Raw genomic sequence first — 20,158 nt, forward strand, 5'->3', positions numbered from 1 at the left:
ATCAAACAATAATGGATTAAACTAATACATTGTTCACTATGGGTTACCCTTTCCCAGGTAGTTTACAAGACATTTTTCAAGTCTCTGCAAATACTGAAATGAACAGAATTGTTTCGCCTGGATGGTAGGAAATCATTTTAAAAGCCTTTGCTTTGAAAAATGGTTGCCAATAAATGCAAGTAGTATATGATTTGTAGCTAACAGAGTAAAACCTCTCATTCTGTCTTTTAACTAAATGGAGATTAAAAACAAACTTTGACAGGACAGATGTAAGGAGAGAAGAAGCAGAGACCAGGGACAAGGGACTTCACAGATGAAACCGAAAGAGAGACATATGGTCACTTCTTTTGAGTTTTTCTGTAAAGCACAAAAAATCATGACCTGTTGTTTTTAAATGTGCTTTATAAATACATTTGACATTACTTTATTTACTGGCTTCTGAAAGAAAGACTAACATTTTGACAGTCATTGTAAGACTCCCTCAGAACTTGACCACCCTCATCACAAAGAAATTACTGAGCATGAAATGAGTTGTGAAAATGAACAATACAATTTATTAACTGAGTACAACCATAGACTGTATAATATTAATGGACAAAGCATCCGGTTCGGCGAAGTGCTGCAAATGCGGAAGTGCCTTAAACCTGCATTCTATCTGAATTCCAGCTGGGGGCGACACATGCGGTTGCAAAAGGAGGTCGGTTTCTGTAGAAGTCTATGAGAAAGTGACCCACTTCTCACTTGATTTATTACCTCAGTAAACATTTTCATAATGAGTTTATGGTCTCAATCGCTAGTTTTAAGTCTTCTGCAACACAGAATGATGTTCATTTTTTGAATTATGGTGTCGTTGATTTTAAAATCGGCGATAAAGCAGGGGGTGTTAATGCGTGGCTATGATGTGATTTCCAGTGTGTAACGTAACATAGAGTGTAAGGGCTCCTCCCTCACTCCTCCCTCTCGTCTAAAATCGTCACATCCGCAACCAGGATGGCTACGCCCGTAACGGCAAACTCAACGACTCATAGCAGATCTCCACAAACCAATCGGTGACGTCACACATGCTCTGTCCACTAATATTATACAGTCTATGAGTACAACTAAACAGACATTTGGCAAGCATGATCTCATCTGGCGGAAAATTGATTAAAGAAAACTGAGAAGAGGTTCCAGCATGTTTCATACCTTAAAACTCAAACACAGTGTGATACACATGAATAAGGAGTACATTTCAAAATTTCCATACAATATATTCACTTTGTGTATCTTAAAACTAATTGACATGCATCTTTGTGGTTTGACCAAAATGTTAATTTTCCTACAGTATACAGAGTACTTTCAGGTGAGCGAGAGTAGGCATTCTTCAAAATATATATCGATTTTTTTAAATACATATACTGTCTATGCACAAATGAAATATATTCTCATCTCAGAGAACACAGACATAGTTGAAATTAGTTTGAGGTTAGAAATCAGTCAACACTAAAACAGAAGATTTTCTTTTTTTTAAAGATAATTTCTTTGGGGCATTTTAGGCCTTTATTTGACAGGACAGCTGATGACGGGAAAGGGGAAGGAATCGAACCCTGTGGTAAGGACTGAGCCTTTGTACGTGGGGCGCACGCTCAACCAGGTGAGCTACCAGGGCACCCCAAAACAGAAGATTTTTTAACAAAAAACAATGCAACTCACAGGTATATGAGAGACTGGAGCCCGATGAAAGTGTCCTTGGACAAGCTGCTTAGTGGGTTATGATCCAACATCCTGGCACAAAGAAGCATTGTTATTTATTGTTATTAAAGTTGTTATGATAGTTCAACATTTTGGGAAATATGCGTAGTTGCTTTCTTACCAAGAATTAGACAAGAAGATCAATACCACCTAGACGCTTAATATGAAGCGACAGCCAGCAGGTGATTAGCTTAGCATAAAAAGTGTAAACATAGCTAGCCTGGCTCTGTCCAAAGGTTAAAACAAATCTAAATTTGACTAATGAACACATTATATCTTATTAGTGTAATACTGGCTCTAGATTAATATTTAGCATATAGACATGAAAGTGGTATCAATATAACACCCGGCAAGAAAGCCAATAACTACTGTACTTCCTAAAAAAGTATTACAAGTAATCTCAGTTGTCTGTAGTACTAGTGAAATATACCAGAGGTGAAGTGAAGCATTGTCACAACACTATGCACACATACCACTTCCTTAAGCTTTTGGCCTCATTAGATTAACACAAATTCAATTTCAATTCTCATCTTTCGTGGTACACTCAAATTCGATTTTACAAGGAAAATAAGACCCAAGAAACAGAGCTGTGCAACATATTTGACACGTTATGGGTAGAAATAAAATAATTCTCCCAGCTCTCAATCCTACTGCAACCCACATGCTTTTATGAACTTCAAGGGGATTTGTTTTCAAGAGGGACCCTAAACCACAAATCAAAATCTGAAAGGAAATTCCAGATGCCTACAAGGATACCCATGTATGGGTAAAACGGGCATTCACATCCCAGGCTACACAGAAAAGAGCATGACAGAGACATATAATGCCTGCCAGAAATACAATGTGTGTCTTTGAATGTGCTCTTGTATATTTCAAAAGTCACACAGTGTTCTTCCATCTACATTAATATAAAACCACAGCGGAGTACACAACATAATAACTTCCTCATGGTTGTGTGTGTGTGTGTGTGTGTGTGTGTGTTACTCACAGCCACTCTAACTGATGGAGATCTCCGAACACACCAAGACTAAGGGAGGATATCAAGTTCTCACTTAGAAACCTGAGAGAGTGAGAAGCAAATAAAGAGGGGATGGTCTTCGAATGAAGTGTCTCTGACTTTCAAATATCATATATTTCAAGAATGTAAAAAAAAAAAAAAAAAAAAAAGATCCTCAAATTTGAGGATTTGTTGCATTTTTGGTAACACTTTATAATACAGCCTGCAACTTACAGGGTAATAATTAAATATCTCAAATGTGCACAGTGTCACAGGAGTCAGTTCGGAGTAAAAAAAATAACAAATCCTTTTGCAACAGTATTCAGATTTTTTTTGCTACGTATACAAAATAACCCAGACCTGCTCAGTGGAAGATGGTCACCCTATGAATTAAAATAATTTAAACATACAGTAATTGAAAACTATTCTAGCTAGAGTTCAGGGTTTTATACATGTTTTTACTTTTAAATTGCTCTGAGAATCTCCTTAAATCCCATCTATTGTAAAAAAAAAAAAAAAAGAAAAAAAAAGAAAACTACTACTTCATAAAGAGATTTAATAAGATAAGCACATCAGAGATACATGTGAAGGTCATTAAGGGAATTGGAAGGAAAACAAAGACCATGTAGTTGTTTCAGGAGAGATTAACGTCATTAATGAAGTGAGCAGGGTACTTACAACCTCTTTAAATTGTGCAGGCCGCTGAAAGCACGTTTGGATATGAACTGGAGGCTGTTGTTTTGCAGAAATCTGGGAACAGAGAAAAAAAACAACCCCCACTCTATTTATTACTTATTCTATTCTATCATAACTATTGATCTCTCATGCATGTAAACGCCATTTACGTAGAATGTCAAAGTGGTTAATACCCAGTTGTTAGAGTACTATCATCATTATCATCCACTACACAATCATTTCTTTCCCTTTTCACACTTCAGTATGACAGGATAATACTCTCATCAGCATATTCTCCACATAAGTTACTTAAATGATGACCCTTAAAACACACTAATAACAAGCCAGCAATAACTGACCTTTGATCAGTCATTAAAGTAAAGAAATATGTAACTTTCCATGAACTATATGCTTGTGAATGTGTGTGTGTTACCTACCAACTAGATTCTGCAGACAGACCCGCTTGATAAAAACTATATCATCTCATCTACATCATTTCACAGTGTGGTACCGAATAAACAAAATTGCCCTAATGAATGCAGCACAAGGGGACAAATCCCTTGAAAATAGAGCTACTGGACTGAAGCAATATTATGTGTTTGCCTTGTGCTAAACATTACTCCAGTGTCGTTCAAAAGCCAACCGAAAGAAAAATTAAAATGGGAAATTCAAATCTAATCATGGTTAATATACTGAGAGCTTGACAATTAAAAAAAAAAGTCAAATGTCTTTCACTTTATGTCAGATATGAAAGCAAAGGGGTCATTTAGGCTTTAGCATGTTCTGGTAATTAAATATATGTTAAATGTCTTTATGCAATTTTTGCAGTTTGCCAGTTTTGAGTATTTGTCATGATGAAAAGTAAGAATGGCACCAGAGATTATTCATAGGTATTAATAAAAACTGCTTTAGCAAAGAGATTATGTGGCCCTCACACAATTGTCATCACAATCACAATGTACAATTATAGAGTATACTCTTTAAATTATTATTTGAGTAGTGCACAACCAGTGAATTAAAACTTGGAGATGCCAAATTACTTGACACTGTGTCTCTGGATGCCTCATTGTCAGTTAAGAGCATGACAGACTGCATCACATTATATAAAAAACACAAATCTTGGCATTTACTGTGTCGCAATGAAATCACATCTTGCACAAAGCATTCATACTGTCAACTAGTCAGATCTGCCTGCCATCAGAACTACAGTGAGTTAAGAGACAGAGTAATTGATTGAAAAGGGATTGAAATCATTCCATGTGATGTGTACCAGCCTTTCTATTTCAGAATTTGCTAAATAATTCTGCCTTTTGTTCATTCATGAATGTTTTCTTTACTGTTGTGAGCCATGAAATCTCCTTAGATTCTGGAGTAGACAGTTACACACACTAAATGTAGAAGTAAACCAACCAAAAGTGTGCATTGTGAAGATGTTGAAATACTCACAGTCTCTCTAGAAAAGAGTATTTTGAGAAAACTAAATCAGACAACACTCGGATCTTGTTGCTCCTCAGTGACCTGTAACAGAATCCATACATCGGGGAGGGAGGGAGAGAGAGAGAGAGAGAGAGAGAGAGAGAGAGGATTAAAGGTCGAAAGCATTATGCACTATTAAAAGTCACATTAAAACCTTAACTACTGCTATTTTATTCAGAAATAGCTTTTATAAAGTTCCTGGCGTCACATGAAAGTCACTGAAAAGGTTAATACAAGTACAGGAACATAGAAATGGCAGAGCATAAACACACACCCACACCCACACCCACGGAACAAAGGTGTTGCCCAAAAAAAAATTTGAATTCAAGTAAACCATCTCTGTTTGAATCTCTAATAAGACTGAACTTATTTGTGTCTATTACACCATAGCAGGTCATACCATTATCAGCTAAATATAGGCCTAACACACGTATGCGTGAATTATACACACACTCACACACAAATGCCATGGTGGATTTGATGAAGAATAAAACACATTGGTAATACAATCTAAAGCACCTTTCATTCGCACAACACAGATGATAGTATAGTATCAGATAATAGAGGGCAACAAATCTCGAGCAAATAATGAGCAAGGGCAACAAAGAAAGCAGCAATAATATTTATATCCAACAATGGGCTTTCACTACTCAGACACCCATAAATACAAATATATCAACACCTATACTTTAACAAGATTGTTACGAGCCTGTAACTGTAAAAGGCATTAAAATACAGACAAGTCCAGAAGAACACACACACACACACACACACACACACACACACACACACAGTATTCATACAGCACTTCCAGTTGACCTACTTGAAGGAGCACTTAGTCACATTTCAATGTAAAAATCGAAACCAGGCCAGACGGTGCCTAAAAGTAAAACCGTGGAATTGAAATACTGTCAGCAGCGGCAAGTCCTTCACTTAATGGAGCTTGAACACTGCTTTCTGGCTGAGACAAGAATAGGGAAAGTTGCAGTTTTTTTTATAAGAGGCTGTATAAAACGCCTGTATAAAAGCAAAGAAAAACATACTGTATGTGAAATGACCTGCTTTCCAACATGTAACAATCCCAGACAAATTAAACTAAGGAGGTATCACTTTGAGAGGAAATTGCCATATTAATGAGAATATGCAGAAGTGAATGATAACAATCTAAATGCCACTTTGAAACAAACTGGAATATCATACAAAGGTCAAAAGTGTCATAAGAATTATTTATATGCATCTCGCAGAAAACACAAAACTAAATGTCTCAGCAAAGTCCCCAAACATCCTAATGTTAGCTCGGGATTGTTCAAGTTGCTATCAGTTACAACTTTGTAAACTAAATCTGGAGAGTTTGTTTGTGAGTTCTGGCAGTACAGGCTGAACAGGAGGCTAACTGAGTAAACATTAAAGATTCAGAAGGCTGAGAAATGAAGGGATACAGGTCCACCAGTCTATATTCAGTCAGGAGAAACAGGGTAGCTTCATTAAATGAGGTTGAAAATGCTTAAACAGCTAAGAACGCAAAATCCAACGATGGGCAAAGAAAAAAACTTAACATTTCAGTCATTGTACTTGGATTTTGGTGCTTTTTTCCTCTGTTCAGCAAGACCCATTTGTCAGTAAAAAAACATTAATTTACTTATTTCATTACCAATTACAGTTTTCATCTTGGTGATTTCGACTTGTACAGATTTGTGTTAAAGGTCCCATGGCATGAAAATTTCACTTTATGAGGTTTTTTAACATTAACATGAGTTCCCCCAGCCTGCCTATGGTCCCCCAGTGGCTTGAAATGGCAATAGGTGTAAACCAATCTCTGGGTATCCTGCTCTGCCTTTGAGAAAATGAAAGCTCAGATGGGCCAGTCTGGAATCTCCTCCTTATGTTCTCATAAGGAGAAAGGTTACCTCCCCTTTCTCTGCTTTGCCCACCCAGAGAATTTGGCCCGCCCATGAGAAAGAGAGAGACATCATGGCTTGAAAACAAGTGAAGCATGGCAGTTGGTCAAGGCCACACCCCCACCCTCCACCTTGCCCCCCCCTCTACTCCTCAATAGCATTTAAAGCTACTGACACAGAAATGGCACGTCCTAAGGAAAGCTCATTGTGGGACTGGCTCTAGTGGCTGTAATTCTGCACCAAGGCTGAATTTCGGGAAAGAGACTTCAGATACAGTATTAGGGGACCACTAAGGCCTATATAAAAGCATCCAAAAAGCAGCATGTCATAGGACCTTTAAAATTGTCTGTCTTGCTGTCTAACAGGATTACATGTTTTGACTATCAACGCCTTTGCCGCTTACTACATCTCCCAGAACAGAAACATCACCAAGTCCAGGAAATAACAAAACACACACACACACACACACACACACACACACACACACACACACACACACACAATTAGAGGACACTTACAGAAAGGTAACATTAAGAGAGAGTAGAGGAACATCCTGCAGGTTGACCTCCACACACTCAACATCCGTCTGTATGCAGTCACAACTCTCTGGATATTCCTGCAAGACTACACACACATACACGCACACTTTAAAAGAGCATTAATGGATTTTAACTACGGAGGATTATTACTAAATGCTTACAATTGATAAAAGTGGTCCTGTGGGACACAAAATTAAAGCATAAAGGCTACAATTAATGATTATTTTTTATAGAAACAATTGTTTAAATGAAAGATGTCCGTCACAATTTCCCTGGGCCAATGTACAGAAAACATACACACATGCTAAAAGTAAATACACACATTCACGCATATAGACACAAAGTATACACACACACACACACACACACACACACACACACACACACACACACACACACACACACACACACACACACACACACACACACACACACACACACACACACACACTTACAACACTCATTCAGGAAGTACTGGTCCACATGATTGGCATCTTGTAGTGTTTGACCAAATAAGTCCGCCCATCCGATGTTGTCCCCTGGAAACCCAAACAAGAAACAATAGTTATCAGTACACCACAGACAGAGAAAACTCAGTGAAGAACCTGAAGAAAGCTGGATGGTGCTGATTTCATTGGAAAAACGATCGGCTGAGGAAGTGTGATGAAAGATTTTGCAGCAGTCGCAAAAGTCTGAGCCAATTGGAGCTGTCAAACGTGCTGTCAAACATGTTTGCCAGCAAATTCTGTGTGCACACCAACCACAGCTTCTGTGCTGTGTGCTAACAGTCAGCTACCATTCAAAGCCTCCCTGATGCTGCACTGGAGGCTGTAAGTGAACACAGATAAGACACATCTTTGATGAGTGACTGGTGATGTTTATGCAGATATGATGGTGGGATATTTTTTCTTTGCTTATGCGACAAAGCTATTTTAGGGATTTTTTCCCCCACATACACACTTCCCACATAGGAACTGGCTGAGGTAATCTCTATCTACTTCCAGCCTGCTGGCCAGCAGCGCTGAGGGAGAGATGTACGAGAGAGTGTGAGATTACATGGACCATTCTCACAATTAGCGCCACATTTCAGCCGTCAATTTCCAGAAAATAAACTGACTAAGCTCTTCATGTCATAGGTCATATCTAATCGTAAATGTCAACTATGCAACTGTAATATAAAAACAATTACTTACCCAGGGTCATCCTATACAATCTAATATTGGCACTGTTGTGTGTTAATCTACTATGCGACACATATGCAACCTCAGCACATTGGTGTAAAAGGAGCTATTGCACTCCCTCTTAAGTGTGTATCACTGTTTAAATAGGTCTTAGACTTGTTTTAAGCCTATTGATAATGAATAATAAACTAACTTAGTCCACACTTGAACCAGAATGACTCCAGTGATACGTCTTTATAATAAACATACGTCATACAAGCTGAAAGCTGTGCTTTGATGCTATGAGTGAAGGGCTCACTAATACACTAAAGGGCAGCCTGTTCCTCTGTGAATGGAGAAAAGCACGCCAACTGTCAGTTTTCTTCACTCAAGGCAGTAAATAATTTGAGTTTGTGGCTCTGGCTTTAACACACTCAGCCGTCTCCAAAACTTGATGTAGGCTGGGTTCCAGTAGCAGCAATGCCATCTCTATAGACGTGCCAAGCCACTTGCAATGTTACTGCTTTTATTGTTTGAGCTACTCTCCAGTCTATGCCAGGTCACAACTGTGAACATTCACCTGTCCAGTTTAATAGAAAGTTATCCAAAGTTTTCAAATTTCTCCAGCATTGCTTGGGGAAGCTAATTTAGGAGCTAATTTGAGAACTTTAAATAATTAGGCCTACTTGATTACCTCCTCTCGGCAGGTCACTTGCACGGGACATAATCAACTCTCTGCCACAAGTGCTGTCTGAAGTACTTGTTGGATGATCTCCCTGTCTTTTACTCTTGTGGATGCACAAAACTGAACTTGCCCATCCTGTATATTGTGAGGAAGAAAATGTGAAATTTGAAATATGAAGCTGCTATGACTTGGGTTTTAGTCAATATACATACACTTACCACAGCGCCGCTCGTCAGCTCCATTGGGACAGTCCTTGTGTCCGTTACACTGCAAAGCCTGTGGGAGACACTCACTTATGTTCCCACAGGGGAAGTGGCCGAGGGGACATTTGGAGGACACTTCCGGCCTGCTGGTCAGCAGCGCTGAGGGAGAGATGCAGGAGAGAGAGTGAGATTATATGGACCATTTTCACATTTAGCACCAAAACTCAACTTTTTGTTCCTGTTATATCAGGAAAAAGTGTGACTTGGCTAAAGGCCTTTCACGTAGGACAAATCTAAATTTTTTTGCAGGCAGTTGTAATGTAATGATTTTTTTTTCATATAAAAGACCAGGATTAACTAATTTAATCTATTAATAAAGTTACAGCTGCTGTGCCGCTTGCGTAAATGGGCACAGCAACTCTCACTTTGGAGACTCTCCTATCAATCCTGCTGCTGTGTGATAGCTGCAGGTATTTAATTAACTCAGAAGAAAAATTCTATAAACTGCAACAAACAAAACTTCTGTGGGCATATAAATGTTTTGGCAAAACCCGTATTACATTCAGTGGCATGAGGAGATATTGTTGGTGAGCCTTATTTATCTAACCTGTCACTGACTCTGTCTTCATCGCATTTAAACTTGTATTGTAATGGACATAATTTTGTGAATGAGGCAAAACTCGAACATTAACTAAAGCCCCGCCCCCCCGTCTTTTGCACTCTGTCTTGTTTATGGAACTCAAACCTCCCTACTTTCGAGTGCTGTTTGAGTCCCACAGCCCATCTCTCCTAAACAGATGAGAAATTACTGGTTGTCAATTTCTTTTTATTCATTGAGCTCATCTTTGAGATGTAGGCCTATATAATCTCATTCAATGAGGAGAATCCATTAAAGCTGTCATCTTAAGATCAACTCCTTCCTTCCTGAAATTATCCACAGTTTACCTTCCTAACTTTTACCCCACTATTACTTTTATTTCTGTGCCATCACTCAACTTGGATCCCATATTTTGATGCACGCAAACCTTGTAAACGTGTGTCACTGAACAGAAAATTCATTTATCTTTCATTTTGTTTTAATAAAAGTTTCACATAAACCTTTAAGATTTATCACAGCTTTACAACTTATGTCCAAAGCATGAGCTAACCAAAATACTCTTGGCTGTCATAAAAACTTATTTTGATTTCTATTTATGGTTCATTTTCAGCTTGTCATGTGTCTGGCCTGTAAAACATAAACAAATTCCTCATTATTGCTTGCCAGCTAACACAAAGGCCACACTCACATCAAGGGGAACATGCAGCATTACTCCTGTTTTACGGACACCCAATATAAACAAACCTAAAAGACCTTTCTTGTTCTTTTTTTAACCAGTAATCAGCAAACAATATTGTGCTGTAAAAAACGTAGCTACGTTCTAATGACAACAATTTTTAGGGAATTAACTTTTAGCTGCAGAAACTAGTGAGCAACAAGCATGCCGTTTTTAAATGTTGTTGGATGCAGGCAAGTTGGTTCATGTTTAATTTGTAGGAATGTTTGTGTATACTATGACCTGAGGCCTGTACTACGAAGCAAGATTTGGCGTTAGGGCCCTGACACACCAACCAGATGGGCCGACCGTCGGCAGAAAAGCCAGTCGGACTGATCAGTCAGGTCCCCGAGGTCCAAAAAATGCCTCAGAACACACTGAGGCGACGCCGACTTGAGCGTACGCTCTGCACGTGCGCGAAACGTAATACGTCTCCATAGCAGCAGGCGGCACTGCTCTGTATTGTTTCCATTAACAGTCTGATTATTTCCCAGAAAATGAAAACCGGCAGCTGATTGGACGAACGCGTCACGTGGTTCTTTTTTTTCCCCGGAAATTCACAGCCAGACTGTCATGGCGGCTCGTTCAGAATACGATCTCATATTGTACTAAAATAGTTCACCGAAATGTGTTTCTGAAAACATTTTAAGCGAGAAATAGGCCGTGCAGTTGTTGAATCTGTCTTCATTTCAGATTGACAAAGGTCAGTTTAAAAGATTTTCGTCAGATTTTGAGAGGCTCATCCGCTCCCCATTTCCGGGTGAGTCCCGACTGCCCTGTCCCCGACTGAACATATCGGGTCGGCCTGAATGAATGCCGACGGCTCCTCGGACGGCCGACGGCACTGGACACACCGAACAGACTCGAGTCATGGACCTCGCCAGACGGCCCGACGCCCGATTATCAGGCTGGTGTGTCTTCTCAATTAGAGGTATTTGTGGGTTCAACCCAGGGTTTTCTGTATCACGACGGTGGATCACTTGTTACCGGAGGCCTGTACTATGAAGCGAGATTTGGCGTTAACAAGCTAACTTCAGGTTCAACCCAGGGTTTTCTGTACTACGAAGGTGGATTAGTTGTTATCGGGTTCAATCGCCGTTATTAAACTTATGCTGAACGCCTAACCTGGTCGGGAGCAGGTTATGTTGGAGATTAGAGATCAACCGGTGTAAAAGCACCGCCTACTGACCAATCAATACTCGATTGATAACGACGTCACCATTCTTAGAAGATCCGGAGCTCGGTGCCCGGAGAGAGAGAGAGAGAGAGAGAGAGAGAGAGAGAGAGAGAGAGAGAGAGTTCATAAAAGTTAAAACATTTAGAGACCGACAACCCGTTAACATTCCCTGATGGGTATTTTTATAAAAGATATATATTTTCAGCGGAGGGAATTACGTAGGCCTATAGGCTAGGCTATTTGTCGGCTTGTTGAGCCGTGTGTTGCCAATGCGCACATCGGTTTTAATTATGTTTTTATATTTTTTTATTTTCTCTCCCGATCGCTTGCCACTGCCAGGGTTACAACTGATAATATAATAGGCTAAAGCAATGACAGTTTATGGAAAGGACACGTGTAATTATGGTCAGATCTTGTGCCTGACTGATGGGGAAGTGATCAGTTTAGTCTAATGTATTGTAGTGGGTGTACTGTACTGTATATTGGCCAGATCTGCCTTTGGGGGAGGATGGGGCCATATCATAGTGGGGGGTCTGGGTGTCCTCCCCCAGGGAAGTTTTAAGCATCAACGACTTCATTTCCTGTATACGGTTACACTTTTATGCACCAATTTATGTTGGAAATACCTTTCATTTAAAGAACTGATTCAGAAAGTAACTCGCAGCATTTTACATTCCTATAGCAGCACTGACACTGTCGTGTTTTGGTTTCTATAAATCCCAACTTCTGTGTGGAAAGCACACATCAGTTTAAAGTTGTCATTTGTGAATGTTCAATGCTGGAATTTGTATAAACTTGCACCACAAGGTCCAAACATTTCAGGAAATCCCAGAACACAATCAAGACAAGTCAGCACCACCTGTACCAGCAGCCACCAATTGGCCTGACTGAAGACTCCCCAGGAAAGGTGATGACCATAACATGTTCTCATGTTAACACACAGCAGCACTAACAAGAATGGCTAAAGATTAACAACCAGCACACAAAGCCTCCCCTCTTTATACAGTCTGAAGCTAATTGGTAACGAGGAGCAACTGGGAAGGCAGGCTGAGGAACACTGCTGATTAAGAGATAGGTCACATGTGTGCAAGACAGGGCAGCACACTGATGGCTCCTGGTGGACAGGTGAGGAATAGATCCTTTTCACAGCACTTTGTGTCAGTTATTTACAGTATACCCTTTTTTACATTAATGTTTAATGAGCCAATATGAGTACAAGGGATGTTTTTTCTTATATCAGGGGAGATCACTTCTGTATTTTATTGAGGATTATTAAAATAATCTTTATTAAAGTATCACTAAATTTTCAAGTTTGATTTATGCCAACACTCAACTTGTGTTAGCATGGATTACACTCAATTTACACTACAAAATTAACAGCAAAACAAGAATTGGATGAGTTGTAACATGGCCTACAGGATGCTAACATAACAATTAGAGAGGTAGTCAAAGCGGGGCCGAGCTTCCCCCTAAACTCTGCTGGTGGTCACAGATTAAACTGTGGAGATTCACTACAAAATAAGTTTTAAAATTAATTAAGAAAGCATGTAAGACAACTGAGGGTGTTCTTGTTCCTTAATATCGTTTTCAAACTCACCATCATTCTCCTGGGGAGCCTACCTATGTCCCCAGGGTCCTATGTTCCACATCCCAACATCCTTGAAACCTACACCGTCAAATTTGCAGACAGACAGTTTGCTTGACATTAGACATTGATATCTCCACGGTGGCTTAATGGATTTTTAACATTTAAACTACATTTGGAACGTCCATCGAGGGGCGTAGCACAAAATTCTGGGCCCTGTAGAAAGGCATTTTCTATGGGCCCCTCCCCACATCCACAGCTATTCATTCTAGCATCTTTTTGGGCCCTCCTCACATGAGGGCCCTGGGTCCTCAGTCCCCTTTTTCCCCTCAGTCCGATGCCCCTGCGTCCATCTCCCTTTGTTCTTTTTCAATTTGAACTGCAAAGATAGTGCTAGATAGTGCAATTCTGCCATCATGGTAGTAAGGAAGAAAAAAACTACTTTATCCAGAACTGTCATGTGTGAAGAGTTAACATGCAACTGAATGTATGGGAGACATACAGTAAGTGTGAATACCAAAAAACAATTATAAAGATATTTAAAGTCAGCAATGTTGCCTTGTCTTTCATGTTTTGTCTCTGATTTTTGTGACTCAGTGGTTATAACAGTACCTACTGTAATGTGTTGACCGTAGTGGGCAGCCAATGTTGCCCTGAACACAAAGTCCTCATGACATTTCAAAAGGCTACTCTTGGTTAGTCAAAGCAGGTCTCTGATAAGTTGCAACATCTAAATCATACACTTCTCTTTAATCTGTGACTTGTGTCTTTTTATCAGTCTCTTCCCTCAGTGACTCCCTTCAGTCTTTTTTATTCTTTATACATTCTTACATTATACAAATATTGAGTAACACAGCAAGAGTAACAATTACCTGTCTAGATTGTCATGGGACAGTGATCTAAGTTATATGGCATCCACAGTATAACCTTTTAATCCATGAGCAGATTAGAACACACACTCACCTTTAGATGCTTTGAGATTTGACCTAAAATGTGTATAAAAAGACGGCATGCCATTTAGGAAAACAGACAAACCACAGTGAGCACTAAGGCACTAAGGAACCAAGCAACAATTGGTGTTGTTTGGTCAATCTAAAATGTTTCCCTCCTCTGAAACAGTTACATTGCTGGGTGTTGAGAAGTGATTTCTTATTTATTTATTCATGGAGATAATTTGGTATTCATAAACGTCATAGAGCCCTTAAGCAAGTGCCCAAAACAGTCTGCATCAATCCATTTTTTATACCCCTTTATCCTGTTCAGGGTGGTGGCACCCCTACAAATAAAATGCAAGTCAAGTGTGTCAGTAAGAGCCACCGTGCTGAAGAAAACCACAGCACTCATAAAAAGGTCATCTGCAGATAAATAGATAAATTAAATGGTAAATGGATTGCATTTATAAAGCACCTTTCTACCTTAATGGACAAAGCGCTGTACAATTTGCTTCTAATTCTACCATTCACACACCCATTGGGGTTCAGTATCTTGGTAAGGGACACTTTGACATGCGGACAGGAGGAGCTGGGGATCAAACCATCAACCTTGTGATTAAAAGATGACCCACTCTATCGCCTGAACTGCCTCAAATTACTCAAGGGAAGGCACACATACGGAAACAAGAGCAAGCATCTGAACAAAAGACACCTCAGTGAACATCACTGTTTGCCCAAGAAAAAAAAAAATGGCCTGCACTTTTCAAACTGACTGAGAACACATGCACCTGACCTATTTTACTGGTCTGGACACATACATGTCTGCCAATTATTAGCTCTGGTCTGTTTTGTCTTTCTAATTGTGTAGGGAAAGTGCTTTTACTAAATGGTCTCACAGTGGCTGAGTCCTTGTTATGTTTGTAAAGTGCATGCGCACGAGGACACACATGCACACAGTTTCACGCTGTTCTGCTGATCAACAGTATGTCAACAACGTGCCAAAAAGTGTAGCAATGTGCAAACAAAGGCAGTGAAGAAGACTGCTAGCTAGAAAACATGGATGTAAGCAATGCCCGATTTAAAATAGTTGTAAAAAATTGCTTTACAAATGTTTAATGAGTAAGGGAATGCACTCAACACGTGTTAAGGCCCTGACACACCAAGCTGACCGTCGGCCGTCGGTCCTAGTTGGGCTGACGGAGACCAACCGTCGGCCTAGTTAGTGCGGTGTGTCGGATTTCCTACCGAAGCCTCCCCACAACATCAAGTCAACTGATGACAACAAGCGACTTCATGCCTCGCATTCCAATCATCTTTCATTATTAAATTGTTCAAACGTCTCTAGTTGATGGTGTGCTCCTTGCTAGTGAATTATGTTTATATGTTCTGCAGAACCGTCTCTTCCACTGTGGACATCAATGTTCATTCACAAGAGCACCCTGAACAACTTATAACTCTACTGTGATAAAAATAGGAAAGATTACCTATAACAATAATATGAATAACCTGTAATTATCCTATTCATAAAATATGAGGTGGAAAAATATAATACAAAAGACTCCTGTGATGCACCAGCACTAAACATATAGGAATAGCCATTTGTTTTCTTTCTTTTTTCCTTATGGGTCTTTATCATGTAACCTCCTCCCTCAATTTTTCTATACCTCTAATCTCAGTATGCAGAGCAAAATGACGACAGGTACATCCATCCTGAGACTCAGAAGTTTTCCTGCGCTCATGTCGCCCCAGCTGTAACCGATCCACGATAGGTTTCCCCCCGTGAAAACCTACCAGTCGACAGAAAAGTCAGCAGTAGTCCCAGTCAGTCCAATATGTTAGAGCATGCCCGACATTTAAAAATGACCGAAAAGGCAGACTAAGCCACGAGGAAAACAAACAAGAGACTGTGACAGGCACACACAAGACTCCTTTCATTTTTTTATCTCATCTGATCAATCAATATACATAAGAGCTGTCAAAACTGGTCAAAAATGACGTTTGAATGTTTCTTCTAAAAAACACACAGGTTCGAACGAATGGAATTTCTATTTTTCCCACTGTAGGGAGACTTCTCTGCCAAGAGAAGAGATGACAGACCGGGAGAGGGACAGTGAAGCAGAGGGGCCGTAGGCTCTGCTCAGTTCTGCCGCTGATCGAGTAAACGCTGTTTATTGTGGGTATCATAGCAATGTTATCGGGTTTCCCTTGTTGAATGACAAATAGATTACCGCAGCCTGCTGGTATGGAGAGTTATTTCCTCTCACGAAGGCGCAGAACGTACGTGGTACTTGGCCGTCGGCTGTAGTCTCTGCGGTGTGTTCCAGTGCTAATTTTTGGCCAAGACAAAGGCGACGAGGGCCAACGAGAGGCAACCCTGTCGTCGCCGTTAGTCCCCGGTTGTCGGCTTGGTGTGTCAGGGCCTTTAGACCTCAAGGACACATTACACACCATGTGTTTTGGTGAATGCACAAATGAACATTTGTTTGTTTAAAAGAAAACTCCACAAGGCACCTTTAATATCCACTGGAGGTTAAGTGTTTGATTTTTTACTAATCGTCTTATTTTAACTAGCAGGTGATACATGTGTTAAATGTATATCATCAGAAAATCACACAAAGAAAACAGCAACTACGAAAAAGAAAATTTTTGCCATAACACTCATTGCCTGCAGGTGGTGCAAGTGTTAAAATTGCAGCTGCTATTCTTTTTTTTGTGTGCAGGTGGCGTCATGACCATGTCTACATCTGCAGGTCTAAACTATTGCTTTCCGTCCTATGGGTGGTGCAGTTTGGGATGTGTAGAGTTGGTCTGACATTGAGAGAACAACCCCCTCTGCAGCCTGCTAAAAGTAAAATTGTGGGTTTGTCAGGGGCTTTATGTTCTAATTCCTTTCTGTGTATTATAAACAGATATAATCCGAAACAGACTGTTTTGACCAAAGGAAATATGGCGATAATTAAGACCATCTGGCACAGCTTCCACCTACCCTAAGACAATAATAGCAATCAGTAAATACCAGCCTCTGAAGAGGCTTCACAGCCACAAAAGCAGATTCAACACCTCTCTTAGAGGCAGAGCACCTTCACACATGGAGACGGAAGCCAAGAAATGACACATACTGACATCATGCCAGCCTCTGTGGTCTTCCAATCTGGAGGATGCTTGCACAACTGTATATATTCAGTGACCAATGGGTCAAATAGCTCATCATATTATCAGCCCTGAATACTGAATAACTTTGGAGACTGCCAGTGATAGACAGAAATATACAGTATAAACCCTTAAATAATCTCGATGGTTGACTGAATTCTGAGCCTTACTTCACGGTCTTTGCTGCAGGGGAATTTCTGCTCAAGTCTCAAAAATGAAAATTGCACGTTGGTGCGACAACTGCCCCCTCTCCTTCAAGACAGAAAAGACATGATCTGACAGAATGCAATGCACACCTTGTAAAATGTTATCTGACAGGGATTACACCATCTCAATACATTAACTCAAATGTTTGATTAAGATGAATGTCTAGAGGACCCTTCCTCATTGCAATTCATCCACAAGTCCCAGAAAATATCATTTATGACTCAGATTGCTCTGTGACAGATACACACAACATTCCTGACAATGAGGATGTCCTCTGTCTCTCTAATGGAAAAGATTTGACTCACTGTTTTCACATTTGGTGGTTTGTTAACCTTTTAGTTTTATATAAATAAACAAAGTTTAGTCATTTTAATTATAAAACTGAACAAAATCAAAGACCTGTGCTTTGGCGTTTCAACAGGAGTATTAATTTGTGCATCCCGATGTGCCAGCTATTACAACTAATTTCTTAGAAATTGCTTAAACAGTCCTCCACCTATTGGAACACTGTGTGTCCTTGTGTGTCAAAGAAGCACAAGAGGAAATCAGGATGAGTCACAGACTGGGAGGTGGAGGGAGTGTGACTGAGTTGGCAAGACATGAATTGGATTGGATTGACTTTTCTGATATTTAACAGCTCAACCACCCCACTGGAAAAAAAAAACCTTAATACCAATATCTGATTGAGATTTGACAGTTTAGAGAACAAATACATGTCAGTATAATGCCACATTTATGTACAATACCCTGAATAATCTCACATAGACATTTTAGGCCTATTTATGAATCTTATCAACAATTATGATTTAAACCTAACCCATTCTCTAATTAGCTCCCTAAAAAGCATCCGAAATTTTAGAAGTATATCATTGTAAGGACAGTGGTGAAACAGAATTCAACAATCTTGCCGCCTATTTCATGCATTTTCACCTCCATCTATTCCCCAGAGAAATTATATTTCAGTCCAACTCAAATAACTACCGGCCTTATTTAGTGTTTGCAAAATAGTTTTCCTGTCAACTGGGCCAGTTGAGGTTTTTAAAACATGAAGAGCCCTCAGCTTACTGTAGAGTTCATATTGATTAATTGAAGCTACCTAGCATAATTTCCTTTTATTTATCCTCTCCTTTAGGTCCTAGGGGGTCTGTCGTGCCCTATGGCGGATTTCCTACCGAAGCCTCCCCACAACATCAAGTCAACTGATGACAACAAGCGACTTCATGCCTCGCATTCCAATCATCTTTCATTATTAAATTGTTCAAACGTCTCTAGTTGATGGTGTGCTCCTTGCTAGTGAATTATGTTATGTACGTTTAAAATGTTCTGCAGAACCGTCTCGATCCACTGTGGACATCAATGTTCATTCACAAGAGCACCCTGAACAACTTATAACTCTACTGTGATAAAACTAGGAAAGATTACCTATAACAATAATACGAATAACCTGTAATTATCCTATTCATAAAATATGAGGTGGAAAAATATAATACAAAAGACTCCTGTGATGCACCAGCACTAAACATTAATTTTCTTTCTTTATTCCTTATGGATCTTTATCATGTAACCTCCTCCCTCAATTTTTCTTTACCTCTAATCTCAGTATGGGTCAAGTGGATGAGCAAAATGACGACAGGTACATCCATCCTGAGACTCAGAAGTTTTCCTGCGCTCATGTCGCCCCAGCTGTAACCGATCCACGATAGGTTTCCCCCCGTGAAAACCTACCAGTCGACAGAAAAGTCAGCAGTAATCCCAGTCAGTCCAATATGTTAGAGCATGCCCGACATTTAAAAATGACCGAAAAGGCAGACTAAGCCATCGGATGAATCTGCGCTGTGCATAAAAACACTGACATCTCTCTCTCTCTCTCTCTCTCTCTCTCTCTCTCTCTCTCTCTCTCTCTCTCTCTCTCTCTCTCTCTCATAGGCACTGTCTCACTGTGCGCAAACACTTCCACCCCCTCCTTTCTCTTTAAACAAGTTCTCTTTATTCGTGGTGCCTTCTGTTTTCGCTTTTGCACATTATGTCTGTGTCACACGTGCAAGTCCCTTCCTGTCTCTTGCCCCAAGCAGCGCAAAGTGTGAAATAAAATTAGGCTAAATTGATTGACAGCTTTTGAATTTCCGCCCAAGCTTTCTTGCCATACATGTATATATATATATATATATATATATATATATATAAAAAAAGCCCAACACATGATACATTTCTGTGATGCTGAAGATGTAACCTATCCATTTGAGGAGGAAAGGTTGTCTCATATTCCACAGAAACGTAGCATTGCCTTCTGTGTAAACTGACCCAAAAACAATTTGTTGATAACATTTGGATGATTGGGGCAGGACCGGATGATTGTACGGTGGCCCTGAAGTGCAAATCACCACAGCAATTAGAGAAACGCAACAACAAATCATAAAACACAACAGCAAA

At 39.9% G+C, this 20,158-nt stretch overlaps 1 protein-coding gene across 1 annotated transcript in view; it reads right to left on the minus strand.

The window, feature by feature from the left end:
* Window positions 1-19,584, minus strand: part of rxfp2a (relaxin family peptide receptor 2a) — a 34,418-nt gene extending 14,834 nt beyond the window's left edge. The window contains exons 1-8 of the mRNA XM_031280576.2: window positions 19,317-19,584; window positions 9,380-9,523; window positions 7,772-7,855; window positions 7,296-7,401; window positions 4,850-4,921; window positions 3,407-3,478; window positions 2,720-2,791; window positions 1,693-1,764 (exon numbers count right to left, since the gene is read on the minus strand). Coding sequence (XP_031136436.1) covers window positions 1,693-1,764; window positions 2,720-2,791; window positions 3,407-3,478; window positions 4,850-4,921; window positions 7,296-7,401; window positions 7,772-7,855; window positions 9,380-9,523; window positions 19,317-19,401 — 707 coding nt within the window. The 5' untranslated portion in view covers window positions 19,402-19,584. The remainder of the gene's footprint in view (window positions 1-1,692; window positions 1,765-2,719; window positions 2,792-3,406; window positions 3,479-4,849; window positions 4,922-7,295; window positions 7,402-7,771; window positions 7,856-9,379; window positions 9,524-19,316) is intronic.
* Window positions 19,585-20,158: the final 574 nt, after the last annotated feature.

Source organism: Sander lucioperca, chromosome 13 (genome assembly GCF_008315115.2).
Source record: "Sander lucioperca isolate FBNREF2018 chromosome 13, SLUC_FBN_1.2, whole genome shotgun sequence".
Lineage (NCBI taxonomy): Eukaryota > Metazoa > Chordata > Actinopteri > Perciformes > Percidae > Sander > Sander lucioperca.